General features: G+C 48.4%; 7 protein-coding genes across 7 annotated transcripts; 4 read left to right on the top strand and 3 right to left on the bottom strand.

Annotated features, from left to right (window-relative positions):
- Positions 1–368: 368 nt before the first annotated feature.
- Positions 369–1,956, top strand: BP5553_09941 (S-adenosyl-L-methionine-dependent methyltransferase; the record flags this gene model as incomplete). The annotated part of the gene is made up of 11 exons (XM_032018564.1): positions 369–470; positions 523–564; positions 623–719; positions 771–793; positions 851–869; positions 918–1,046; positions 1,099–1,121; positions 1,175–1,212; positions 1,267–1,404; positions 1,462–1,724; positions 1,796–1,956. 11 exons carry the CDS (start codon positions 369–371, stop codon positions 1,954–1,956), a joined length of 1,035 nt encoding a protein of 344 aa, XP_031865401.1.
- Positions 1,957–2,697: 741 nt separating this feature from the next.
- On the bottom strand, positions 2,698–4,482 carry BP5553_09942 (MFS general substrate transporter; the record flags this gene model as incomplete). The annotated part of the gene is made up of 4 exons (XM_032018565.1): positions 2,698–3,060; positions 3,120–3,738; positions 3,792–4,233; positions 4,287–4,482. 4 exons carry the CDS (start codon positions 4,480–4,482, stop codon positions 2,698–2,700), a joined length of 1,620 nt encoding a protein of 539 aa, XP_031865402.1.
- Positions 4,483–8,457: 3,975 nt separating this feature from the next.
- On the bottom strand, positions 8,458–9,844 carry BP5553_09943 (Uncharacterized protein; the record flags this gene model as incomplete). The annotated part of the gene is made up of 2 exons (XM_032018566.1): positions 8,458–9,303; positions 9,353–9,844. The coding sequence occupies 2 exons, from the start codon at positions 9,842–9,844 to the stop codon at positions 8,458–8,460; spliced, it is 1,338 nt and encodes a 445-aa protein (XP_031865403.1).
- A 2,664-nt stretch (positions 9,845–12,508) lies between these two features.
- Positions 12,509–14,787, top strand: BP5553_09944 (uncharacterized protein; the record flags this gene model as incomplete). The annotated part of the gene is made up of 5 exons (XM_032018567.1): positions 12,509–12,877; positions 13,003–13,156; positions 13,220–13,488; positions 13,532–14,229; positions 14,289–14,787. The coding sequence occupies 5 exons, from the start codon at positions 12,509–12,511 to the stop codon at positions 14,785–14,787; spliced, it is 1,989 nt and encodes a 662-aa protein (XP_031865404.1).
- Positions 14,788–15,511: 724 nt separating this feature from the next.
- Positions 15,512–15,875, top strand: BP5553_09945 (uncharacterized protein; the record flags this gene model as incomplete). Its single annotated transcript, XM_032018568.1, has 2 exons — positions 15,512–15,702; positions 15,770–15,875. 2 exons carry the CDS (start codon positions 15,512–15,514, stop codon positions 15,873–15,875), a joined length of 297 nt encoding a protein of 98 aa, XP_031865405.1.
- Positions 15,876–17,140: 1,265 nt separating this feature from the next.
- Positions 17,141–18,902, bottom strand: BP5553_09946 (uncharacterized protein; the record flags this gene model as incomplete). Its single annotated transcript, XM_032018569.1, has 2 exons — positions 17,141–18,596; positions 18,664–18,902. The coding sequence occupies 2 exons, from the start codon at positions 18,900–18,902 to the stop codon at positions 17,141–17,143; spliced, it is 1,695 nt and encodes a 564-aa protein (XP_031865406.1).
- Positions 18,903–19,667: 765 nt separating this feature from the next.
- On the top strand, positions 19,668–23,382 carry BP5553_09947 (Glycylpeptide N-tetradecanoyltransferase; the record flags this gene model as incomplete). Its single annotated transcript, XM_032018570.1, has 6 exons — positions 19,668–19,875; positions 19,924–19,931; positions 19,979–20,684; positions 21,435–22,299; positions 22,346–22,904; positions 22,978–23,382. The coding sequence occupies 6 exons, from the start codon at positions 19,668–19,670 to the stop codon at positions 23,380–23,382; spliced, it is 2,751 nt and encodes a 916-aa protein (XP_031865407.1).
- Between the last annotated feature and the right edge of the window lie 19 nt (positions 23,383–23,401).

Consider the following 23,401-nt stretch of genomic DNA (forward strand, 5'->3'; position numbering starts at 1 on the left):
ATGTTGGAAGATTATGCAGTACATGAGTACATATCATCAGCAAGCCACCACATTCACATTTGGAGGCATTACAAGACCTTTCTTGTCCGAATTTGTGACATGTCTCCGGGCCGTTACGCCCTATATATGGAATGCGGGTGTGCCCGGCGCATTCCCCGTGCAGATGCAGGCTTTTACCCACGAGGTGAGAGAAGTTGAGGGTGGAGAAAACCGTATTCCTGACAGGCCATCATCTGCCATGGCAGTTATGAATACCTGTATTAGTGCTGCTGTCTGCGAGTTTTTTGAAGTTTTGGATTTTATTTTTTATATCTAGCGTACTATATGTATGGACAGACTTCCTATCAAGCAAAACAAATATAATCAAAATGGCTAATTCCGGTGAGCCTCAACCAACAGAAACGTCAGTGGAGATACCACCACAAGCTCCTGCTGCTGCTGCTCAGTCAACCACTGGCTTGGAAGCTGAGGTATGAACTTTGGGCTTCCCATTACGTAGACTCTAGCTAACCTTTTGCGTAGGCTGATGACCGCCTCGATGATAATGACTCTTCACTAGGCGATGTGAGTTATTGACAAAGCAAATATCACGGACAATTCGATCCTCATGAGATATAAATAGGACGAGAGTTTGGCAAGTTCGATGACGTCCATATCGTCGAGTATTTTGAAGCATCGCGTGGAGAATGGCAGAACGTATCATGCATACAAAGATGGCAGTAAGTTGCAAGACTTCTTCCGATACTCTGACAGCTGCTGAGCTGAAATAGAATATTTATACCCAAACGATGAGGTGTGAACCTTTCAAAGATGGACAAGAATCTAACACATTTATTGATGCCGCTCATAGTCCGAAAATGACCGTCTAGGTAAGACAACTGCCGCTTGTAATTTATCTCCAAAGCTAATTGGCTAAGATCTCCAACACCATATTTACAGTTTAATGAATGGTGGGAAGCTGTTCACTTGCCCTATTGCTAAGGACAAGTCTATCCATAGAGTACTCGATGTTGGAACCGGCACCGGTATTTGGGCAATGGACTATGGTAAGTAACCCAATTCGGAATTGGTAGGGGGAATGAGGCTGATAGAGGTTAGGGGATGAACACCCTGAAGCAACTGTATAACACCTTATCGGCGGACGCTGCAAGCGGGCTGATGCTAATATTACCAGGTCTTCGGAGTTGACCTCAGCCCCATTCAGCCAACATTGTACTGTACCTATTGTTCTACGAAAGTGTAAGTATCAACTACTAACCTAGACAGTCTTCCACCAAATGTAATATTCCAAATCGACGACATCGAAGAACCCTGGGCGTATTCCCAGAAATTCGACTTCATCTACGCTCGCATGATGACAGGATCGCTATCAAACTGGCCGAAGTTCTTCGACAGCGCCTACGAGTGAGTCAGTCCCTTCCCGTCCACCCATCATCTAAACCAAAACCAATACCATAATAGGAATATCACGCCAGGCGGCTACATCGAGCTAACAGACGTCACCCTACCCATCGGCTGTGACGACGGAACCCTAACACCAGACCACGCCCTGCACCAATGGTCCGAACTTATTCTTAGTGCAAGCGTAAAGATCGGCCGTCCTATAAACAGTGCCAAAAGCTATAAAGCCCAGATGGAACATGCGGGGTTTACTGGTATACACGAGACTGCTGATCTTTGGCCAACTAACAAGTGGCCGAAGGATCCGAACTACAAAGAACTGGGTACTTATCTCCTTCCAGCTTTATAAAGGATAAGAATAATAAAATTACGGGTGTTAACACGCTTGCCTTAGGATTATGGAACTGCGAAAATCTCACCCAAGGGCTCTCTGGCCTCTCCATGGCCCTCTTAACCCGCGTTCATAACTGGTCTATGGAAGAAGTTGAAGCTTTTCTGGTCAACGTCAGGAAAGAACTGAAAGATCCGAAGATCCATAGTTATCTACCCATGTAAGATCCCCACCAACCCAGGGAGGGAAATTGTAGTTGTAAGCTTTCGCTAATGGGGCTCTGGTAGACGGACGATCTATGGTCGGAAACCCCTTTAAATTAGGTATTTAGGAAAGGGGAGGAAAATGGGACCGGGGATTTTTGGAGTCTACGCTTTCTATAGCCTTGGCTTGGAGTTTGGGTAATTTGGAAGTCGGAGCATTCTATCTAGGCTGGAAAATGACCGTTCTTAGATACAAATTATCGCTCATTAAAGAGTGTTTATATTAAGTACAATCACTTCCCTCCCAGATATTGAATCAATGCCGCGGACCCTAATTTTGGTAATCATCTGCAGTCTCCACTTGAATTATGCGTGCTAAATCGGGGCGCTGTTGTAGACCAAACAGCCATTTTACCGGAGAGGAAAGTTCACCGATCATATAATATAGCGTGCAAGTCTTGTGCTCCATAAGTATTAGCCACTCAGTTTCCACGGACACCTCTCTTCCTCCAATTCTTCTGAAAAGGTTGCTGGTGGAAGAAAGGGGGCTACAGAATTAATCAATCCAGCAGGAGGCAAGGGAATGTCACAATTAAGTGGTTCAAACAAGCTAGTTTCTAAATATTAGCCTTTATAGATTGTATCTATACATCAAATAGCATCTCCATTCCCACTCCACCTTATACTGTCTCAAGGCTCGACAGACATCTCCATCCTACTCTCTATAACCTCAAACCTCTACCAATTCATTATAAACCAGCTTTATATCGCAGTCTTCTCCCCATGGCTAGACGGGATCTCTGGACTTGGCGAGACCCCATGTGCCTCCGTCCCAGGAACAACTTTCTGAGTATTCGTACCATCCTCGACCAAAAACTGGCGAGACTTTTCCGTAGCCATATCTCCACCCAAGACGGCAGTCTCGCCATCGAAATACTTGACAATTTCCTCGAGGGGCGTGTTGCTGGTCTCGATGTAGAAGAAGTACACGACACAAAGCTCGACGAACAACCAGCAGTCGTAGACGATGTAATACTTCCAGTCAAGGTGGTCAAGAGCAACGGGATTGACGTAGGTATTGAAGAAGAGCGCAAGATCGACGGCCAAGAACATGACTGTAAGACCCTATAGAACATGTTAGAGGGTATTTAAACTGGAAACAACGAATGTTTTGGGAATCATACCTTGGCACGCAATCTGTATGGCAAGATCTCAACAGCGTATCCGACAAGAAGTCCAGACCAGGCAGAATTGTAGAAAACGTAGTACAAAAAGATAAAAAAGATCTCGGCATAACCAGCAGAAGTAACGCCCGTCTTGACGAACTGAGCGGCGCAGACAGTCCAGGCGCAGAACGAGCCGAGCATTCCTCCTGTGGCGAACAAAAACAAAGGACGACGTCCAAATTTATCAATGAAGAAGCACATTGTGAGGGCGGTGACGAAGTTGATGATGTTAAGGATACCGTTGATTTCCAATCGGAGTTTCTGATCTAATACACCCGCCCTCTCGAGAACATCGCTCATGTAGTACGAGACGAGTCCGTTACCTGACCACTGGGAAAAGAACCCAAGGCTGACGAGGATGATAAGGCGGCGGCGATTTCCAGGAGTTTTGAAGAGTTCTGGCCATCCATTACTCTCAAACTCTTGTTCGAGTTTGATCGTTTCGTGAATCTCTCGGAATTCGATTTGGACGAGCTCATCATCGACGTTCCCTCTGGCGTGGCAGTTGGCAAGAATTTTTAGAGCCTTCTCGCTTTTGCCCTTAGCGATGAGAAAACGTGGGGATTCTGGAACAAGCCTGCTTTGTGTAAGCAAGAGCTAAGAGTATTCTGCAATTCAGCTGATGCTTACCAGATAGCAATCAATTGAATAACAGAGGGAGCGGCCTGAACCATGGATGGAATTCTCCATGCCCAAGAGGACTGGATTTGGAAGGTGCCGTAGGTCAGCCAAGCAGCCACGATGCTACCGAAATACCAGGTACTATTGTAGACGGTGGTGAAGATAGCACGATGTTGAGGGTGGACAAGCTCTGTAATGAGCAAAGGCGCCGCGCCGTGGGCGATGGCAACACCGAAACCGATTAAGAATCTTGCGGCAATAAACATTTGGATGTTGTATCCAATAGACTGTAAAATCACACCGACGATCATAATGAGACAACCAATAACCACTCCGGCACGCCGACCTAAAATATCGGCAATATAAGGAGTGACCGGGAGAGCGACTATCGAGCCGACAGACATAATGGCATTCAGCAGTCCTCGAGTACCAGCACTGGGATCATTGAAAGCTGGAATATGTAGGTTAGCAGATCCAAAAGATAGTTGAACCTTCAAGGCTTACACTCTGTCCATTGTGGCAAAGCCTGGAGGCCGTTCATCATGGATCCATCATAACCATTGGTGGCGGAAGTGAGGACTGCAAACATCAAGGCGACGTATAAGCCTCTCATTCCTGGCTCCTTCCACCATGATATACGAGGAAACTCCCGCCCGCCAACCTCGAAGGTGGATTTTGAGGCCGTGTAGAACTTCTTCATTCTGGTGGCGATGCTCGAGAACGTTGCAGCTTCCGAGAAAGGAGATCTGGATTGAAACGTCGATAGCAACAATACCAACGGGTCCCTCCTGGTTTATATGTCTGCTGCTGAAGCGACTAACGACATGAGCGATAATAGTTCTTCTTTCGCCCTCCATCCATTTATCCGCTAATCAATCCTAGATGGATCCCCAGGCCAGTTTGCTACTGCAGTTCGAATCGCACATTTCCCAATTCATTTGTCGCGATCACGAAATGGCAAACAAGCTCGTCGGTCCAACATGCCTGTCGATCCCCAGAATTTCCCCGTTTACCCCATTGCCCCAAACCCGCCCTTGTCAGCCTTAAGACGATTGGATATATCTGGAAGCCGATCGCACAACGGGGGTCATTCTCGGATTAGCCATCGCTCATTCTCATGATTTGTGTTTACCATGCCACGGGTTCTGGAAGTAACCACTCTTTTGGTTGACGAGGTAGACGAGGTAAGACTTTGGATCTTAGCCTGTACCCGGAGCTAGGTAGGAAAGGGCACAAGTTCAAATGGATAAATTGCGATCGTCTCACCATCGGTTTTGGCGCACCACTGGACACGCACGGTCGGATCGCCGAGGCCATTACGTGGTGTGTATGGAGGCACTGCACGTCGTCTGCTAATTCTCGTGAAGGTCCCCGGTACATGTACATGTACTGACACTATCGGATCCATCAACACGTCTAATTCATATGAAATCCTGTTTCAAGTCCGGCTTGCTACAGTTGGGCATCGAAGTCTCCCACCACCTACAGATGGTCCACTCGCGGGTGCTGACATGGCCACGAACAATCATTTAGACGCGGTAAAATGGAACCTCGCAAGGCTCTTTTTGACCAGATTTGTGGGCCTATAATCCAGACGTGCTCCGGTCTCACATAACGATAGGAACACGGGCCACGGCCTCCGCAGCACACTTCTAGACCAGACTAATTGCCTTTTTAAACCAATATCGCGGGATAAAAAGAGTTTTCTTCCCACCTAAAGGGTAGGTGAAGGGAATTGGTAGGACGGGACACAGGAAGTTGACTTGCGGCAACAATTTCCGGAACAGGCCGGACCAGATCGTGATATAACGACAGGCACGCAGATAACATGCTCAATTGACAAGAAGTTGTGAAGCCATTTCCGGAAAGGTCGGATAAGATCATGGTATAGCGACAAGCACGCGGATAACCTGTGCAAGAAGCTGCAAAGCCATTTCCGGAAGCGCCGGACGAAAGCGCAACATAACGACAGTCCTGAGCCACAAAGTTCAGCCCACCACTTCCCATAAGGTCTGCCACGAGGTGCCACTCATCCGTAATCGAATCCTATAATAGCACCCGACAACTTGGAGCGGGTGCCCGTGGCCCGTACTGCCGTGTCGAACATCATCTATAGCCAATGTCCGCTGTCGCTTTGCGCGTATTTCGCCGTGAGTATATTGCAGACGCATGAGGTGCTCGATGACATTAACGGGGCACCAAAGCAGATCGACAAATGATGGAAGACTGCCCAAATTGCCCCGGGCGTTATCCAATATCGACCCATGCGCCTCTGGCGGATGCGGAGCCGATGAAATCTCTTATCCAATAATCAAGATATCCGATCGTCGGACCACATGTCCAACTCGGTAGCAACTCGTCTGTGGGAAGACTTTTTGAGCTCAATACGCTCGATATTTGCCATGGCTAGCAAATATAATATCGAACGAGATCTGCTTGAGTTTGGTGGTAGAGTTAGAAGGCATCCTTGTTATTGAATGAAGCTCAGCCTAGAGCTTCCGGTTGATGGTTAAACTTTTTGGTCCTCATTAAGGGTTTGCCGGTTCCTGGAGAACGGTATCCAAAGTATAGCGCCCGAAGTTCCGGAACCCGACGGTTTGGGCCACTTGATGATGGGCCCCCAGCTATATCTGGATTGGAGATTCAAGTATTATTCGGCATCGGGCAGATTTCCAAATGACTTCGTGCATGCATTGGGGCATCTAGGACGATCATGATCCCACTTCAAAGACTATGTCCTTCGCCATCCTCAAGGGGTTCTAGGAATTTAGTTCCCTTAGAAAATATGGCCAAAAGCAGTCATCCGATCGTGTGTCGCAAAATCAATCGCAGGTTCGTAAGCTTAGAAGCTAGACGACGTGCGTCGATGGCGCGCGGAGTCATGTGTGGCGCGGAATATGAATAGAGGCAAACCCACGAAGTAGAAACTAACAAGTAGTAATTTTCAATAGAGTGAGAGCGGATATTTCACGGTCCTGCTTCGGAATTGGTCGGCAGGCAGCAAGCACTAGAATCTGCTATGATTTGGCACTCCGTGAACTTCAGATTCCGCCATCATCGGCTGCGTTGGCTGCACCAAATAGTCAGTGTTATCATGTTTGCCTGTGACTAGGGCTAAAGATAGATAGTGCCACAAGGGCGATGTGAACCTCGGTCGTTCGAGAATGGTTGGAGTCTCTAGGCCATTCCTGTGAGTGTGAGCAAATATCAACAAACCAATCTCTGACGCCACGACTTCAAACTCGACAGGGATTATCTCCACTCGAGTACGTACCTAGAGTTGCAACTAACAACTTGTCAATTGACATTCCCTGGAAAATGAGAAATTAAGCTCTTTTGATATTCAATTGATCACTGCCGCTCAACGCAAAATCTGTCAATATCTGACAGCCGATAACCTCGGCATAAACATACCACTGGGCAATTTGAGAAACCGCACAAACCTAGGAGACTTTCGAATACCGTTACCTGATACAAGGATAAGATAAGGATTGTGGGCTGGAGTTGGGGGAGACCTAGAACAGGTCGGGATCACATGCAAGGCATCTGGCAACTTGCTGCTTGCCTGCGGGGGTTCGACTTCCCCTTCCCAGAGCTCCACTTATAATGGCTTCGACATCCCTAGGATGCAATGCTTCGTTGATATAAGACGTCGTCCATGTAGCTGCATGAGCGCCTCGCACCGGTGGTCGTGTAGTTCCCTTTTAGGATAACGAGCCCCCACAAACAGGGCCTCCCCACCGACCAGGGTATTAAGCCGGGGGGGATGCCACGAGGGACAGCTACCGTTCCATTTAGTTGGCGCCTTAGTCAACCCACCTCAACAAGTGATGAGGTAGGAGTCGGCGTACTGTAGAGTCACAAACGGTGAAGTTGTCGAGGACGTCGTTGCGACGCCTTTGCGCAGCCACCAACAGAGTACCTTATATAGATGTGCCTAGCCGCTAAAACTGCCATGGGGGCGGGTCGGCAGGGATGTGCCGCGGTACATCCGATAAGCGAGGGGCACCCCTATCTCCGCCACGTGGTGCCGAGAACCCCCCAAAGGGTGGAATAAATACAGAATAATAAAACAAAAGATTTCCTTCTAACCCGGAATCTTGGCAAGGGAAATGATTAAAATAAGATTTTTTTTTAGATACCGGAAGCAAAGGAGTTCAGCCCGGTGTCGAATGCCTACATCTCTTGCCCGTTTTGTCGCTTTGTCCCTATCGATCCTCTCCGGCCAGACAATTTGACCTGAACCACTTAGCCAAGCGACCGCATTTTGTCTTCCTTAATTTCACAATCGTTTATTTTAATCTATAAAGACAGCCCAGACATAGGATTCCATTCCACAGTAGGAAATTCGAGTCATTGCACGTGGTAATTCTCGGTCTACTTCTAGGCACCCGGGAAGTATCTTGGAATTTTCGTTAAAACAATGTAAGCCTTGATATAATTAGCTCTATACCAGCTCCTGAATTTGATATTTTAGGCAGTAGGTGGTATTCTAGGCCATCATTACCTTTAGAGGGCTTGTAGCAGCATAGCCACAAGACTCTACTTATCCTGCTGACTGGCACGGGCTCATTGCCTCACCTATCATTGCGTCGTCTCACATATAGCACAAATTATATTAAAAGTAGACCAATATGCCCTGTACGAACATCAACTCATTAGCCATTGGTATTGCTCAATCATACAAAGGTAAGCTTCCCTCTGTGCTCCTGAAAGCTTCTTCCATAATGTTCAACCCCATGTAGAGATTCTCGTCCGAGATGGTAATTGGAGGAGCAATCCTAAACATCCCGCCGAAAGACTCTATCGTCGCTATGTTGGCAGAAAGCCCCAAATCACTCATCTTGGCCGCCAACCGCCTCCCTAGTTCTAATCCCGGCGTTTTGCTATCTCGATCTTCAACAATTTCAACGCCTGCCATAAGTCCGCGACCCCGCACATCACCAATACAACCATAACGAGACATCAACTTCTGCAATTCTACATGCAGTTTCGCCCCAGATTCACGCGAACGAGCCACAAGGTTGTCTCGCACAACAATTTCCAGGACTTTCAATCCGACGGCAGCAGGAAGCGGGTCATTGGTGTGAGTAGTGAGGAAGAGGAACCCACTTTCTTTCGACGCGCTTGCGATGCTATTACTCGTAACCACAGCACTCAGCGGCAAGCCATTACCCAGAGTTTTGCTCAAAGTGAGGATATCAGGTACAACACCTTCGTGCTCAAATGCGAACATATTACCACAACGCCCGATTCCAGTCTGGGCTTCATCAAGTATCAAAAGCATACCACGGCGCTCGCACTGGACCTTCATAGCCTTGAGGTAGCCAGGGGGAAGTGTTATCATCCCCCCGGAAGATAGAATGGGTTCCATGATGACGGCGGCTAGCGAGCCATTCGAGGCCCGGTCGACCATTTCCCATCCATAATTTAGCTCGGTCTCCCAGTCATGAGATCCATCTGACTTACGGAAGACCGATCGGTATGCGTTTGGCACAGGCAGAATGTAGTTGCCAGGAATCTATGCACGATTTAAGACCTTTAAACAAGGGGTGATAGGGTTTACTTACAAGGGGTCCATGCCCTTTGCGTCCCGAATGATATTGAGCTGCTAGAGCTCCGCTCGTCATCCCATGCCAGCTACTCGCAAGACCGACAATCTCCCATTTTCCCGTGAAGACTTTGGCCAGTTTGATCGCGGCTTCATTGCTTTCCCCTCCAGTACTCAAGAACATGGCCTTATCCAAACCTTCAGGGAGCAGGCTCGTTAGTTTCATCGCTAGGTTAATAACCGGAGGGCTGATCATAGCAGTGAACAAATGATCAAGATTGGTGGCATGTTCTGTAATCGTTTGCACGACTTCCGGGTGGCCGTGGCCGATGAGGCACGACATCTGCCCTGATGTCCAATCTAAGATCCGACGTCCATCGGCCGTGTAGATGAATACATCTTTAGCGTGTGTAATTATTTCAGTGTTGAATGCGGTACCGAAATTGAGGAGGGAGTTATCAGCATCCGCTTGGAGAGCGTCAAGATCCGCGTTGGCGTACAACGTGCTCATCATTACAAAAACCGTATTCTTGTGAGCAGAAACCCTGTGCAGCTACCGACACTAAGATTAGAAGTAAGGAAGTGCAGATATAATACTAGAACACTCAATCTTAGACGGCGGGAGACCCGAGCCTATTGATGGGATATCGAGCGGCAAGGTGAACTTCCTATGTACCGAGGCGAGCTCTAGGCTGGCTGCGAGGAATGCTTGGGCAGAGGCACCGACGTTCGCATGAAGGACGAGGACAAACTGTCGCGAGGTGAAGATGGTTAAGTCGGTGGAAATGGATCAGGGATGGAAAAGATGAAGAGTGAGGAGGTGCGGGGTCAAAAAGTCTTGAGACTCGCCAAAAGCGGCGTTGAGTGTGACTTCTCAATACCACCTTAACACTTGCCAATGTACTACCTACTTGGACAATTTATTTAGTAACGTAGCTCCCTATACCCTTAATAAGCCACTTTTATAACAAGAACAGAGTGTGTTAAATGGCTGCGAGAACCATGGAAGGAGTAGAATAAGGTGGTGGGCTGAGACCAGATCCGTGAAAGCAAGTTTTCCGTTTGTTTATCGTCCCATTACTACTTCCTACTTGAGCATTCGACAGGGGGAAGATGAAAAACCACTTGAAATGAATAGTATGATGGGGGAAGAATCAAACGAATCCAGCACCGAGTATATGAAGGAGTATACACTTGACTCCGACAGAGTTGACTTAAAAATTGGCGGGCCGAGCCACCCAACCTGCATAAAAACCTACCTAGGAAGGTATTAGCAATGCAACTTCAAATTTTATGAGATTGAGGAGGAACGAAAATAATCCATACGTTTGGAACTGCAATTGCCTTTGCCACCATGAGTATCGGCACTTAGTGTTCCGTTTAAATGTGGTCGTCGAAAAAGTACGGATTGATAGATTATTGTGGCAAAGTATTATGACACCTTCCCTTGTGGCACCGCGGTTGAAGGTGATATCTGCTTCTGCAAAGGAGGGCAATGGGTTCCCACGGTTGAAGCGACGGCGGGCTTAGCTACGTCGATGCTGAGATGTTCGAGGAAGAGAGGATGCCACATCCTGTCAAGAGCAAAGTGTAGTCATTATCTACCTAGCCTAAACTACACTTCAAGCGCTAGCTTCGTCAAATAACGCAAGAGGGAATTCGCTTTGGCCTGCTCCTTTAGCCTCCGACTCATATGTACGGATAGTATGGCACTGAGAGCGAAGATAATTGGGCTCTTATAGGAGAAATCCCAAGTACACCTAGAGAAGCACCGGTGATAATTTGCTATCCTCTCAGCGCTGTTGAAACAACTAGAGGGGATTTCTCATAGGCCCGCAAACTAAACACAAGTGCGCACCGTTTGGACCCGTGGCTTCGAAATTGTGGAGCATTGACTTTACAAATTGGAAGGATTCGTCGCAGCGAGATTGATCTAGTCGGAGGTGGTGATCTTGATGACCATGTAACGGTTGCAGGCCCACCATCGTCTACAACGACGTTAAGAATGCGGATCTAGTTGGGCTCGCATATACTATTCACTCTGGAGCCAACTGTATGGGTGGAACTATTCGAGTAGTGCCCGTTCATCCTTCACCACCATCTTATGTCCGCCGTTAAAGATATTCCCTGGAGTCACTGGCAAAGGCGCTTAGGGTCGTAGTTATGGACCATCTCCTCCTTTATTGGGGGATCAGTTCGGACTTGGGAGAATTTTCGGCGAATGACTTGTGGGCACGGCGACACTTGATGGAGTGGGCGATGGGGGAAAGGCCTGAAGGGTACCGGTGGGCCAGAATTTGGGCATTGACATGATAAGAACTGGCTGGCTTTAGGGCTAGATTCTCAGCTCGAGCGCATATTACAGTACTCGTACTGCATCAGTGTTGGGTCGAAGCTGAATCTTCCTGTATCTCCGTAGGCAGTGGGCGCCGGCCGCTTTGCAGGGAGCTGCGTTCTGCCTCTTCAAACGGCGTGGTTTTGATTTTGAGACCAGCAGCCATGAGAAGCCGTTCGTAGAGTGCTCCGTGGGTGAGGTCGTGATGTCGGTTTACTGTACTCACATGCTCGAGGGCCGGCTACAGCCACAGTACGAGTCTGCGAGGATCCACTCACCCAAGGGCCTCGTAGATAACAGTGGCCGTTTCAGCCTTATTAAGTTATTGCTCCGTGTGCAGCTACGTGCGAGTACCGGTCGGTACCTGAGTCAAGTCGCCAACAGCTCGGGACTTGAACTGATAAGACGCTTAATAATCAGCGCAGGAGTCTCCCAAATCCCGATCCGCCCCGGCCGCGGCGAATCCAAGTCCCGCGATTCCGTCACCTCGAATAAATCTCACCAGGTGCATCTGCTCTGAGAATAGCTACTCATCAATTGCTCTTCTCCGTGAGGAAACTTATTCTGGGCTTATCCAGTCAGAGTCAGCTTTAATGGAGTCTTTGCTACCAGCTCAGCCTCGCCAGGAAGGCCAGCCTCCCGAGGGCGGTCAACTGGGGCTTGACAAGAGAGCACGACTATCTTGCATCAACTGTCGGAAGCGCAAGGTATCTAATCTTCCTTGGCCTCTGGAGCTACATATATGTTGTTCCTCCAAGCTTCAGCTGACCAGGATGGTTTGTAGGTCAAATGCGACCGTAAAGAGCCATTTTGCTCTCCCTGTGAAAAATATACAGAGCAATGTGTCTACCCTCTCGAGAGAAAACGAGTCGTCCGCAGGTCGTAAGTTCCGTCAGCTCCGTAGAGTGTCCTATCCGGGCACCAAATGTCCGCATACGGCTAACCACCTGTTGGCCCAGTGCCTACAAGGACATGGCTCAGCGATTGGCAAAAATGGAGCGTCTTATATCAGACCTTGCTTTAGGTCCAAATGGCGCTGATGAGGGTACTTCGCCTTCCATTTCCGAGTCTAGCCAACCCGAAGAACCATCGAAAGAGAAGGTGGCCAAAAAGAGTCCCCCGGTGATTTTGTCATCTGACATGGCCGAGTCCGATTTCTCATGGGCTATTCCCGAGGAAACTCACCCAGGGGAGTGTCCGGCTAATGAGGTAGACCCTCAATTAATCCGCGATGTGCAAGAAGGCCAATACAAAGGCAAGTCATTTAATAACCTACCAGGGCCAAACAAGACTTCCTAACTTTCAAAGGGCCATGCTCTATATTTTCACCTAAGGGCGTTCATTGGGTGAACTACTTGGTTGGCGATGACAGCTTTGGCCAGATGATGGCTGCGTTCAAGCCCATCAGAAAGGCAAGGGAGCTTGAATTCGATATAACAGTTCGCCACCCACTTCCACCCGACGAGGTTCTGCTCAAATGCGTCCATGGTCTGTAGACACCCCCTTCTAGAATCGCTTATACCAACTACTAACACTCTCTGCTTGCAAAAGGGTTTTCCCAAACACTCAATAAGGATATAACTGTGTTTCGAGAGGAAGTAATTATGGATGGCCTTCAATCATATTTGGCTGGTAGTCCCCACCTGTCAACTAGCTGGTGGGCTTGTATCAATATCATCGTGGCGCACAGCCTTCGCGATAACCCAAGCCAGCCCATGGCAGGTGATTGTGATAAGTACCTTTATAACGCACTGAGCTTAATTCCGGCCATCATATTGCAGTCGCCTGAGGAGTTATGCATCGGAGCGTTGCTTTCAATGGTAAGATAATAGTTCCATCCCGGAGTAAGCTCTGACGGTTTAGGCAATGTACTTTATGTTCGCATTCGAGAATCGGCCTGCTACGTCTATCCTCGGATTGGCGATACAGCAAATGATTATAGGTGGCTACCACAACAACACGAAGCCTCCTGGTTGCAGCGAACTCGACTTCTGGCATCGACGCCGGCTTTTTTGGAATGGCTACATCCTGGACATGGATCTTTCCCTCCGGCTTGGGAAACCACCAGCGGTTAACCCCCAGATCATCGAACTACAACTCCCTCCTGACCAGTCTCCTGATGGGATTGGTGTACGGACTGTTAGGGGTGTTTCGTTCAACTTCCTCCGAGAGCATTTTGCCTTGGCCAAGATCCAACACCAGGCTTATTTAAGACTACACTCCAGAACGTCTACAACCCAGACCCCGGAGCAATTATATTCCACGATTTCCGAACTTGATGACGAGCTCCAGAAGTGGAGAGAAAACATCCCAGAGGTTTTGAGGCCTCAAACCCCGCTAGATCGGGTTCAAAACGATAGTTTAATTATGCTGACAGTGCTACATTACACATACTTCCAGCTGATCATCGCCATCCATTCTGTCGTATTTCATGGGTTTAAAGCACACAATGCTAGTGATCGAGACGCGAGGATCATTGGGAGTGTGGCATTGTGCGTTGGTGCAGCGCGAGCATCCATTGCACTCCTAAACTATCATCGCTGTGACCACCCCTTTACCCGGTACGTTGTATATTCCTCCCGCATCTCAGAATCTTTGAACTAACTCCGCCAATTTGCAGTTACCTCGTTAACCACATTGCCTGGAGTGTTGATGTCTTATTTATGAACATCTTGCAGAACAAAACAAGCCCACAAGTTGTAAAAGACCTCAAGCTGTTGCAGAGGATTGTCGAGTTCTACGAAAAGTCGGATCCTAATCGCAGTAGTTCTACCGCGTATCAAGTAACCAAGTCCATGTATATCGTTGCATCGAGAGCTGTCAACAAGTCCCAGGGCGAAGTCCTGACAAGTTCACAAGAGAAATATCCCGCCGCGTCGGGCACCATCAGCTCGTCTCTCAACGACTACGCCATAAACTCATCTGCTAGATTCCAACCACAGCACCCCGCTCCATCCATAAGAGAGGATATGGGCGCATTCAATGGCGGACTAGGTGCACTGCCCTACCTGGAGTCGGAATGGATGATGCCCCTGGGTTTCCAGCCAGAATACTGGCAAGATCCATGGGCAAATGTGTTTCAGGAACAGCCTGGCATGCAAGGTCTATCACTGCAGTAAAGAATGAATACATACCTGGGTATCCGTATTCTAGGGGGACTTCCGCCTAGAACATGCCCGAATGCTCCATCCGCGGCGGACAATTGCGGCGGCATCGGCTGGTTTCGGAGCAAAAAGCTCTACTCGCGGGCAGTTGGAAGTACAGTACCTACCTAGGTACCTACCTTACCTACGTAGGTAGGTAGATAACTGTCTTCATGCCCACCTGGCCATTCAATCCGTAGCCAAAGTAGCTTACGCGCATCGGCCAACCCCATACTTTCAGCGTGGTGCTGCTGCGTGTGTACGAGCAGTGGAGTGTGAAAGTAGAAAGTCGTGCCAACAACGCGGTGCTGGATTACTGGCGTGGGGTGATCGCGGGTGGACCCGATCTTGGCCGGCGCGCCAAATCGCCTCATGTTGCGACGCCGTCGTACGAGCACAACCAATAACCCGCGCGGTAATCTAGAACTGGCAACGAGAAATATCAAAATCACACGATTTCGAAATAAATGCCATCAGCAGAATAGCTATACGTTTCTACACTGCCTCGCCGAAAAATGTATATCTACTTGGCCGTCTACCTCACTGGTAGCACCTCTTATTTCAGCATGAAGCAGCCAAACCACAATCCTAAAACGAAACAATTCAATTCGACCAAAATTCAAACTCCTATCCTCAAAACTCCATCTATCAACAATACCTCACCCTCAGATCTATAACCACAGACGAAACTTCCCACAAAATGAGTTCCCCAACACTGCGAAAACTCGCCCTCGCCACGTTTGCAGGGATAGGGGCCATCTATACAGCAACTACCTTCTCAGCCCCTTCAAATACCCAAACTATCGCCAATGACATGAGGAAGCAGCTGGATGAATACAATTCATCTGTAGAGGCTGGAAAGGAATCGCAATTCCAACATGCAGCACGATCGTAAGCACTTCTTTCCCCATTTTCTATGGAAGTATTACTTTTGAGCGAAGACTAATGACTCAAATAGGGATCGGTCGACCATGCTAGATCGACATGAGTTGATGGAGAATGCTAAGATACGGAAACCTTGGAACATGACTTTTGCTGAGAGGGAAAGGGAAGCGACGAAGTGAGGATCGTTGATGGTGGCGTTGGTGTCTAATATATTGCATAGATCGGAACATGTTATGGCGTTGGCGTTCGGTTGATTGGCTTGTGCAAGGAACATTGAATCATCTACATACGAAGTACGTGGACTAGAGTTGCATATCCGGTTTCACGGTTGTTATTAGAAACAGGGAAGCAAGCACTGTACGCAGCGTTTTTCTATCACCCTTCTATCGCGTACCGACAGCATATAATTCATATCTACAATGATACAAATGTAATTCGCACCTACTGCTAATGAATTAATACTTGGAATAATGTACCACTCGCAGAGGCGCAGATCATTGAGGTAAATTAGATGTGCTGAGATTTTCCGAATGCGAAGGCACTTTTTTAACCTTTACTCAGCCCGAATGCTTCTGAAGAGAAAATAATGTGAGTGCGGATCTAAAAGAAAAGAACCCAATTCCCATCTCTTATATCGGGAGTAGTCTCCATCTGTGATGCACCTCCTCTTTCAGCTGCACTTGCTTGTATTCCCTTCACAGATTCCTCCATTTTAGACACTTCTCTAGTGCGCGGATATTGCCTTGCACAGTATCATCTACATCTAGGTTGGAGTTGATGATCCGCATCGAGAACAGCGATGTCTTCTTTTTGAGTGGAACCTCGTAGCTTCCCACCCGAAAGCTATACATCTCTTAAAACACTTCATTGGAAGTTTGGAGCTCGGCCCCCACGTCTAGATCATGGTACGCGTACACTACGGAACAATGGGTCCAAAAGTATATTATCTTAAGGCTGATTGCTCCGTTAACATATGAGTTGAGGTGCTAGTCCTGATGTGCCGCTCATAGAGAGCAGTATTGCAGTTTTGGGGGTTAGTGGCTAGAGCCACGTTGGTCTCGGTGACTAGGATGGCAACTATGCTTAATGATGTAAACGAAATTGAAGACAATGAGAAGCGGTAGATATGTGTGGTATACGTGTATCTGGAGCTTGAAATTGTTATACAAGATTCTAGTCACCACTAGGCACTTCAGCACTCTGTACTTAACGCTAGAATTCGATTTATTGTCCTGCCGATGAGTTGTACTGCATAGTGTCTCGGATTGAGACTGTTACTATTCCCCCCCTTTTCTAGAAATACAATTCCGTTTCGATGTCCGCCCTTGGGCTCGATGGCTCATATAACACCGTATTAACCCTCCGATAAGTGGATTCCAGATCCATATCCAAACTCCATCGCAATGTGACTCCATGCATTCTCCTCCCAGGATCCATCGGAAATTCAATTCACCGAACTGACCGTATTTATAAATGAGTGGTATTTTTCTTCTTCAGTGAGAAGTTTCTTTGCCGGCTTGACTTTCGGCGCGGGTTTTGGATTTGTTGTCGCCCAAAGGACTTGATTATCCAACTGGGTGGTCCGCTCCTTCTCCACATCGTCGGCCTTCTCCGGAGGCGCTTGCTCGATATCTCGGGGGAGACGCATGGCTAGCAGGACGTATTCGGCTCTGGTCATGTTATCCATGATATCATCCATATACCTCCGGACTTCATCAGCAGGAGCAACGATCTTTTGTAGTGCCTCGAGCTGTCGTCCTTGGTGGGCATACAGTCGAATCGTGATGGGCTGATAATAATCTAACGCAGGGTCGTATGCTGGTGAATCACTACAGCTTCCTTTGCGCACGATTAGGAACGACGCAATGACCTGGCCTTGTGGTAGGTATTCCAATATGCTGAATTTTGGAAATAGGAATCTGTCACCTGATCCTCCTGCAAATTCAAATACAACCCCCGAAATGTCAGGTTTTGTAGAAGGAATAGGCCCTTTTGATCGGAGAGCCTGCGGCTGGCTCTGGAATTGATGCTCAGATTTTGGTGTTGGCACATGAGCTGGAGCATTGCGAACCGAGGGCGTCGGGCTTGGAGTAGGGTGAGCATGGCCATTGATCTGTGGAGAGGCTTGGGGAGGGCGAGGGGAAGGTTGACCCGTAGCTTGAGCCTGGATTGCGGCTTGTCGGGCCTTTTGTAAACGCGTCAAGTCATCGATGTGACTCTGGAACCTTTTCAATTCTTCTGCAGATGCCTGGCCATTCGCCACGATCCGCATCAGCGCCTTTAGATCTGGGTCCGTCGACGCCCTTTCAGCCAACATTTGAATGACTGGGTCTTTACTTTTGTCCGCTGGATCTGCCGCAGGTGGAGGATTAGGGTGAGGTGTGTTTAGTCGTGGGCCATTCGGGTTAGGGAGGGAAGGATTTTGGGGATGTGGCAGGCTGTTCGTCTGCGGAATAGAGGGAGTCGGTGTATAATTTGGTGTAGAAGCCGGTGGCATAGAGCTTCTCGCAGTTTTATCTTGAGGCCTAGGCGATGGCTGCGTGCTTGTCTGCGGCGATGAGAACTGTGGCTGCTGGGCAGGTGGTATTGGTGCTGGAGGAGGCATTGTGCCACTAGGTGGGCCATATTGAATTATAGGACGATACATAGGTTGCTGGGAGACTGGTGTAGGAGTTGGCCGAGGGTTTGGGTCCTTGATTGCATACATCGTAGCATCAAAGATGTGCGGTTCAACAGTTATTGTGCATGTCCCAAGCTTCGTCATCGAGTCCTTCGGTGGATTATTGGGCGGCTGTTCTGGCACCCCCTTCTTCTTCACTGGCTTTGTCCAGTATTTCTCGAATATGCCTTCGCTGATCCATTTTGAACGGGATCGTTGTAATGATTCTGCTAGGACACCGCTGGGCAAGGGATCCGGTCAGCTTGGTCTCACTACACATCCGACGCTGCCCATGGAACGAAACATACCTTTCGGAGACAGACTGGAATTCCTTTAAAGACAGGTTTTCTGGCTGTGGCTCGCCGACTGCAGGTAACGATTTGCCGGGCGCGATACTCTTTGGTAAAGCCTCTTCGACGATCTGTTGTGGCACGGCTGCTGGCGTTGGTGATGGCCCGCGTTCCTCTGGGGTACTAGACACGGCTCTTTTTTTGCTCGCAACTTCAGCTCTCGTGCTTCGCACCGGAAACTTTCTCTTCCTCTCCATGCTGTCGCTCGCGTTCAAATAGCTCAAGTGGTGGTGTGTTGTAGTCCGACGCGTCGCGGAATGGTAATGTAGTTGTAGGATGTACGTGAGCGTCGTGGTGATCGTGCCCGTCCAGGAACATCAGAGCATCAAAAAACAACCGAGACGTGTTGCACTCCCGATGGCCTGAGAGCTGTGGCACACGACCAACAACGGAATTCACACATTCAACAAGGATAAGGATAACTAAACCAAGGATTCGAATTTAGAAGAGAGGTTGGTGGTCGACGTTACTTGAAACCAGTAGGTCACAAATTACAAACATTGCGAGTATTACGAATCTTTCCCCTCACCAATGCGGCGATGCAGCCCTGCCACGTGAGAAGTCTCATGCCTGGTAGGGTCAGTTTCGTTTACCTGTTGTCAGTGTTTTTTATACGCTGTTGTTGTCTTCATACAGGTATATACCAGTTCTAACCTGGCTCTTCTAGTACTCGTTCTTTACGTGGGAATGCCGTCTCTTGCCCCGATCCTTAGGAACGCATATTGGTCCCTGGTCCTGGCCATTTCGCTCTACGCTCTTGTGCTAGTTACTCTCACGAACCCGTGGCTCCAGAGGCAGTAAGCATATTTTGTAGTCCCACAGTTTAAATGGCAGCGTTAAGGGTAGCACAGTGTATTATACGCTCACAAGATCAACACATTATGGTGGCAAGACATCAATAAACCAGAGCAGTTTGGATTTATAAGTTGGTCTTGAAAACATCTTATTGTTTCAAATGCCTAATGACACCAGAAAACCAAATTACCCCCTTCAATTTTACGACCCCGGATCATGAGACTATTTACGCATGGCACGTTATGCCTCTAGGACTTTATGCAAAGCATGAGGCCGAAATATTGCGCCAGCCCTCAGGTTGTGCTGAAGATATTACGCAGACAAAGGCGTTTCGACTTTTACAAGATGATCCAGAATCGAGACTGGTCATCAACTGTGAGAGCTTTGCAAATCTAGTTATTGCTGCGTGCTAATATGAGTTAGTTCACGGTGTATGATTAAACCACTCCATGGGCACAACTAGGCTAATAATCTAAAGAACGCCGGTACGGTTGCCCAGGGCTGGCGAACTGACTCATATCGTGCACTGGCCGATGGAAGCACTTCCAATATTCACATTCTCGCCATTGATTATCGTGGATTCGGCCTCTCTACGGGTTTCCCAACCGAGGCTGGGCTGATCATCGACGGAATTGCCGCCGTAGACTGGGCGATTCAGGTGGCGAAAATCCCACCAGGACGAATTGTAATACTCGGCCAAAGTCTTGGAACAGCAGTTACCGCAGCCGTTGTTGAGCACTATGCCCAGGAAAGGGTCGAGCTTGCAGGCGTGGTTCTCGTTGCGGGTTTCACTACTCTGCCGGAACTACTTCCAGGTTATTCAATTGGCGGGTTGCTTCCGGTGCTGTCACCTCTAAAGGCGTACCCAACTCTCCTAAGGCTATTCACCCGTCATGTCGTGGATCAATGGCCATCGACCACTCGATTGGCGAACTTCGTCCGAGCCAGCAAGAAAATACGACTCTTTATCGTGCATTCCAGGGATGATCACGAGATCCCATGGGGACATGCGGAGAGGTTATTTATCACTGCAGCAAATGCTACGACTGAGAGAGGCATGGACCTTTCTCTATTAAAGAAGATGAAGGCACAAGCAACAGTCGACATGGGTGACGGTGCATTCGTAAGCACCTGGAAAGCTGACGAGAATAAGATCATCCGAGAAGAGATTGTTTCCTACGGACGTAAGTACACCTAGCCCTCAGCTAAGGCCATTATCAGTTCATTAAGCTATTACAGACCACAGTAGGATCCTGACTTATGCAACTGTTTCTCTCGCTGTACTAAAAGCATTCGGTCTTGATGAAGGGGGTCTTTTGCCGTTATGAGGGAAGGATGGCGGTTGCACGAAACACAGAGGATGTATGGATAGCTGCCTACTAGATTGATGGACCTTTCCACTTCTAGTTGTAATATAAGGGAGTGGTGCGTCAAAGAAACCAAGTATCAGTAATCAAACAACCGCAATACATCAGCTCCTTCATAGGCTTGGAGATAGATGTATCCTTTCTTCATTAGGAAGGATTAGGGTGAATCGAGGTACTCAGTACAACAATAGCCAAAGGTTCTGAGAAAGTGCTTCCGAGACTTCGCGGCTGGCAAGCAAAACGAGAATGAAAATGGGAATAAAACATAGCAGAAGCATTAACGTAGCTCATAAGGCACACGATTTATGCCGAGAAGTCCTGACAACATTGTACCACGCGTCCAAAGCAGGACGATGACTCCTAGGCCCAGAAGCGGTAAGAGAGAAATGAATACCGTTCCTGAAGAGAGGCAGGCGATATATGATGTTTTCGGCGGATCTACCCAAAGCCCCATAATCTATCAAGATCATCAGCTCATAACATGCATTGCCTTGCATAGTTCTGCTAAATTCGACAATGAAAGAGCTCTAAATGTATAATTAAATGATAAAAGGAAACTTTGTAAAGATGTGCGTGTGAAGCTACACGGTGTCGTCTCCGAGAATCACAAGGGTCGTGCAACCGAGACCATGCCAACCCCACCAGCCCACTTCAAACACCACTTCGTCCCCTCAACGAACACCTGTCCAGCACAAAGTCAAAACAACACGATGGCGGACGACTCTACGGCCGGCGGCTCTACAGCTAAGCAGAAAGCAGCAGAACAGGTTATCGAAGAACCAAATGCTCCAAATTCGCAAAATGCGCAGGTCGATTCCGGAAATGAGGACGAAGAAGACGCTCCTGCAGATGGCACAGCAGCTTCCAGCTCCGCCGCAAAGAAAAAGAAATCGAAGAGGAAGCGAATAAAATCTGCTCTGGCCGGCGGTGGCGGCTCCAGTGAAGCTTCCGGTAGCGCCCCGTCGAAGAGCGATATGTCGAAAGCGATCAGCGGACTGAGCAAGGACCAGATTGGGGAGATACTCAAGATGAACCCAAGTCTAGCACGAGATTTAGGAGTGACAGGCGGCGATGTTTCTGTTGCCCAGGCTGCCGAGAAACTCAAAAAATTGAGTCTGGAGGAGATATTGTCGGGTCTGGCGTCGAGTGGGAAGAACGTTAAGGATATGGGAGAGTACAAGTTCTGGCAGACGCAACCGGTTCCGCGGCTTGGGGACAAGGAAAAGATCGAGAAAGAGGGGCCTATCAGGGAAGTCAACCTTGATTTAGTTCGAAAGGAGCCGTATCCCATGGCAGAAGGGTTCGAATGGGTGACCATTGATATACAAAATCCCGAAGAACTGAGGGAGGTATTCGAGTTGTTACACGGACACTATGTCGAAGACGATGAAGCTATGTTCCGATTCAACTACTCTCCATCATTCCTCAAATGGTAGGACATATAAACTCAGAGTTTAGATCTGCGCTCACGAATATAGGGCTCTCCTTTCTCCCGGTTGGCAGAAGGAATGGCATGTGGGCTTGCGAGCCACCCAATCCCGAAAGCTCGTCGCCTTCATCTCCGCGATACCTGTTCAACTCCGGGTCCGGGAAAACGTCCTTAGCTCATCAGAAGTCAACTTCATGGTCGTTCACAAGAAGCTCCGATCCAAACGGCTGACCCCTGTCCTCATTAAGGAGATAACTCGACGGTGTAACCTGAATGGTGTTTATCAGGCCATCTACACCGCTGGTATTGTATTACCAAAGCCTTTTAGCACCTGCCGGTATTTCCATAGGTCTCTGGACTGGCAGAAACTCTACGAGGTTGGATTTAGTCCATGCCCCAAAAACAGCAAGCCTCAGTACCAGGTCCGGAAGTACCAGCTACCTGAGCACACAGCTACTAAGGGGCTGCGACCAATGGAATTAAAAGATGTAGACGCCGTTCTTGACTTGCTACGCCGATATCTGGCAAGATTTGACATAGCCCCTGAATTCACGAAGGAGGAGGTTGAACATTGGTTGCTCCACCAAGAGAACAAGCTCGAAGAGCAAGTAATGTGGTCCTATGTAGTGGAGGCAAGTTTGAATCCAATATTGAACCCCAACAAATCTAATTTCACTCCAGGACCCCTCAACAAAGAAAATCCGCGACTTTTTCTCTTTCTACTGCCTTGAGTCCTCCGTCATCAACCACCCACAACACAGCGTCGTCCGCGCAGCCTACCTCTTCTACTACGCTACCGAAACCGTCTTCTCCCCCGACTCCACCAAACAGGACCTCAAAACCCATCTCAACGCTCTCGTTAATGATGCCTTGATCATCGCCAAACGATTCAAGTTTGATGTCTTCAATGCTTTGACACTGCTGGACAATACGCTCTTTTTAGAGCAGCAGAAGTTCGGGGCGGGCGATGGGCAGCTGCATTATTACCTGTATAATTATAATGCGAATCCCATTGCTGGAGGCGTGGATGCGCATAATAATATTGACGAGAAAGGGGGTAGTGGGGTTGGCGTTGTTATGCTGTAGGTTGCGAGCGAGAGTAGAG

This window comes from Venustampulla echinocandica (genome assembly GCF_003357145.1).
Source record: "Venustampulla echinocandica strain BP 5553 chromosome Unknown scaffold_12, whole genome shotgun sequence".
NCBI classification, from domain to species: Eukaryota; Fungi; Ascomycota; class Leotiomycetes; order Helotiales; family Pleuroascaceae; genus Venustampulla; species Venustampulla echinocandica.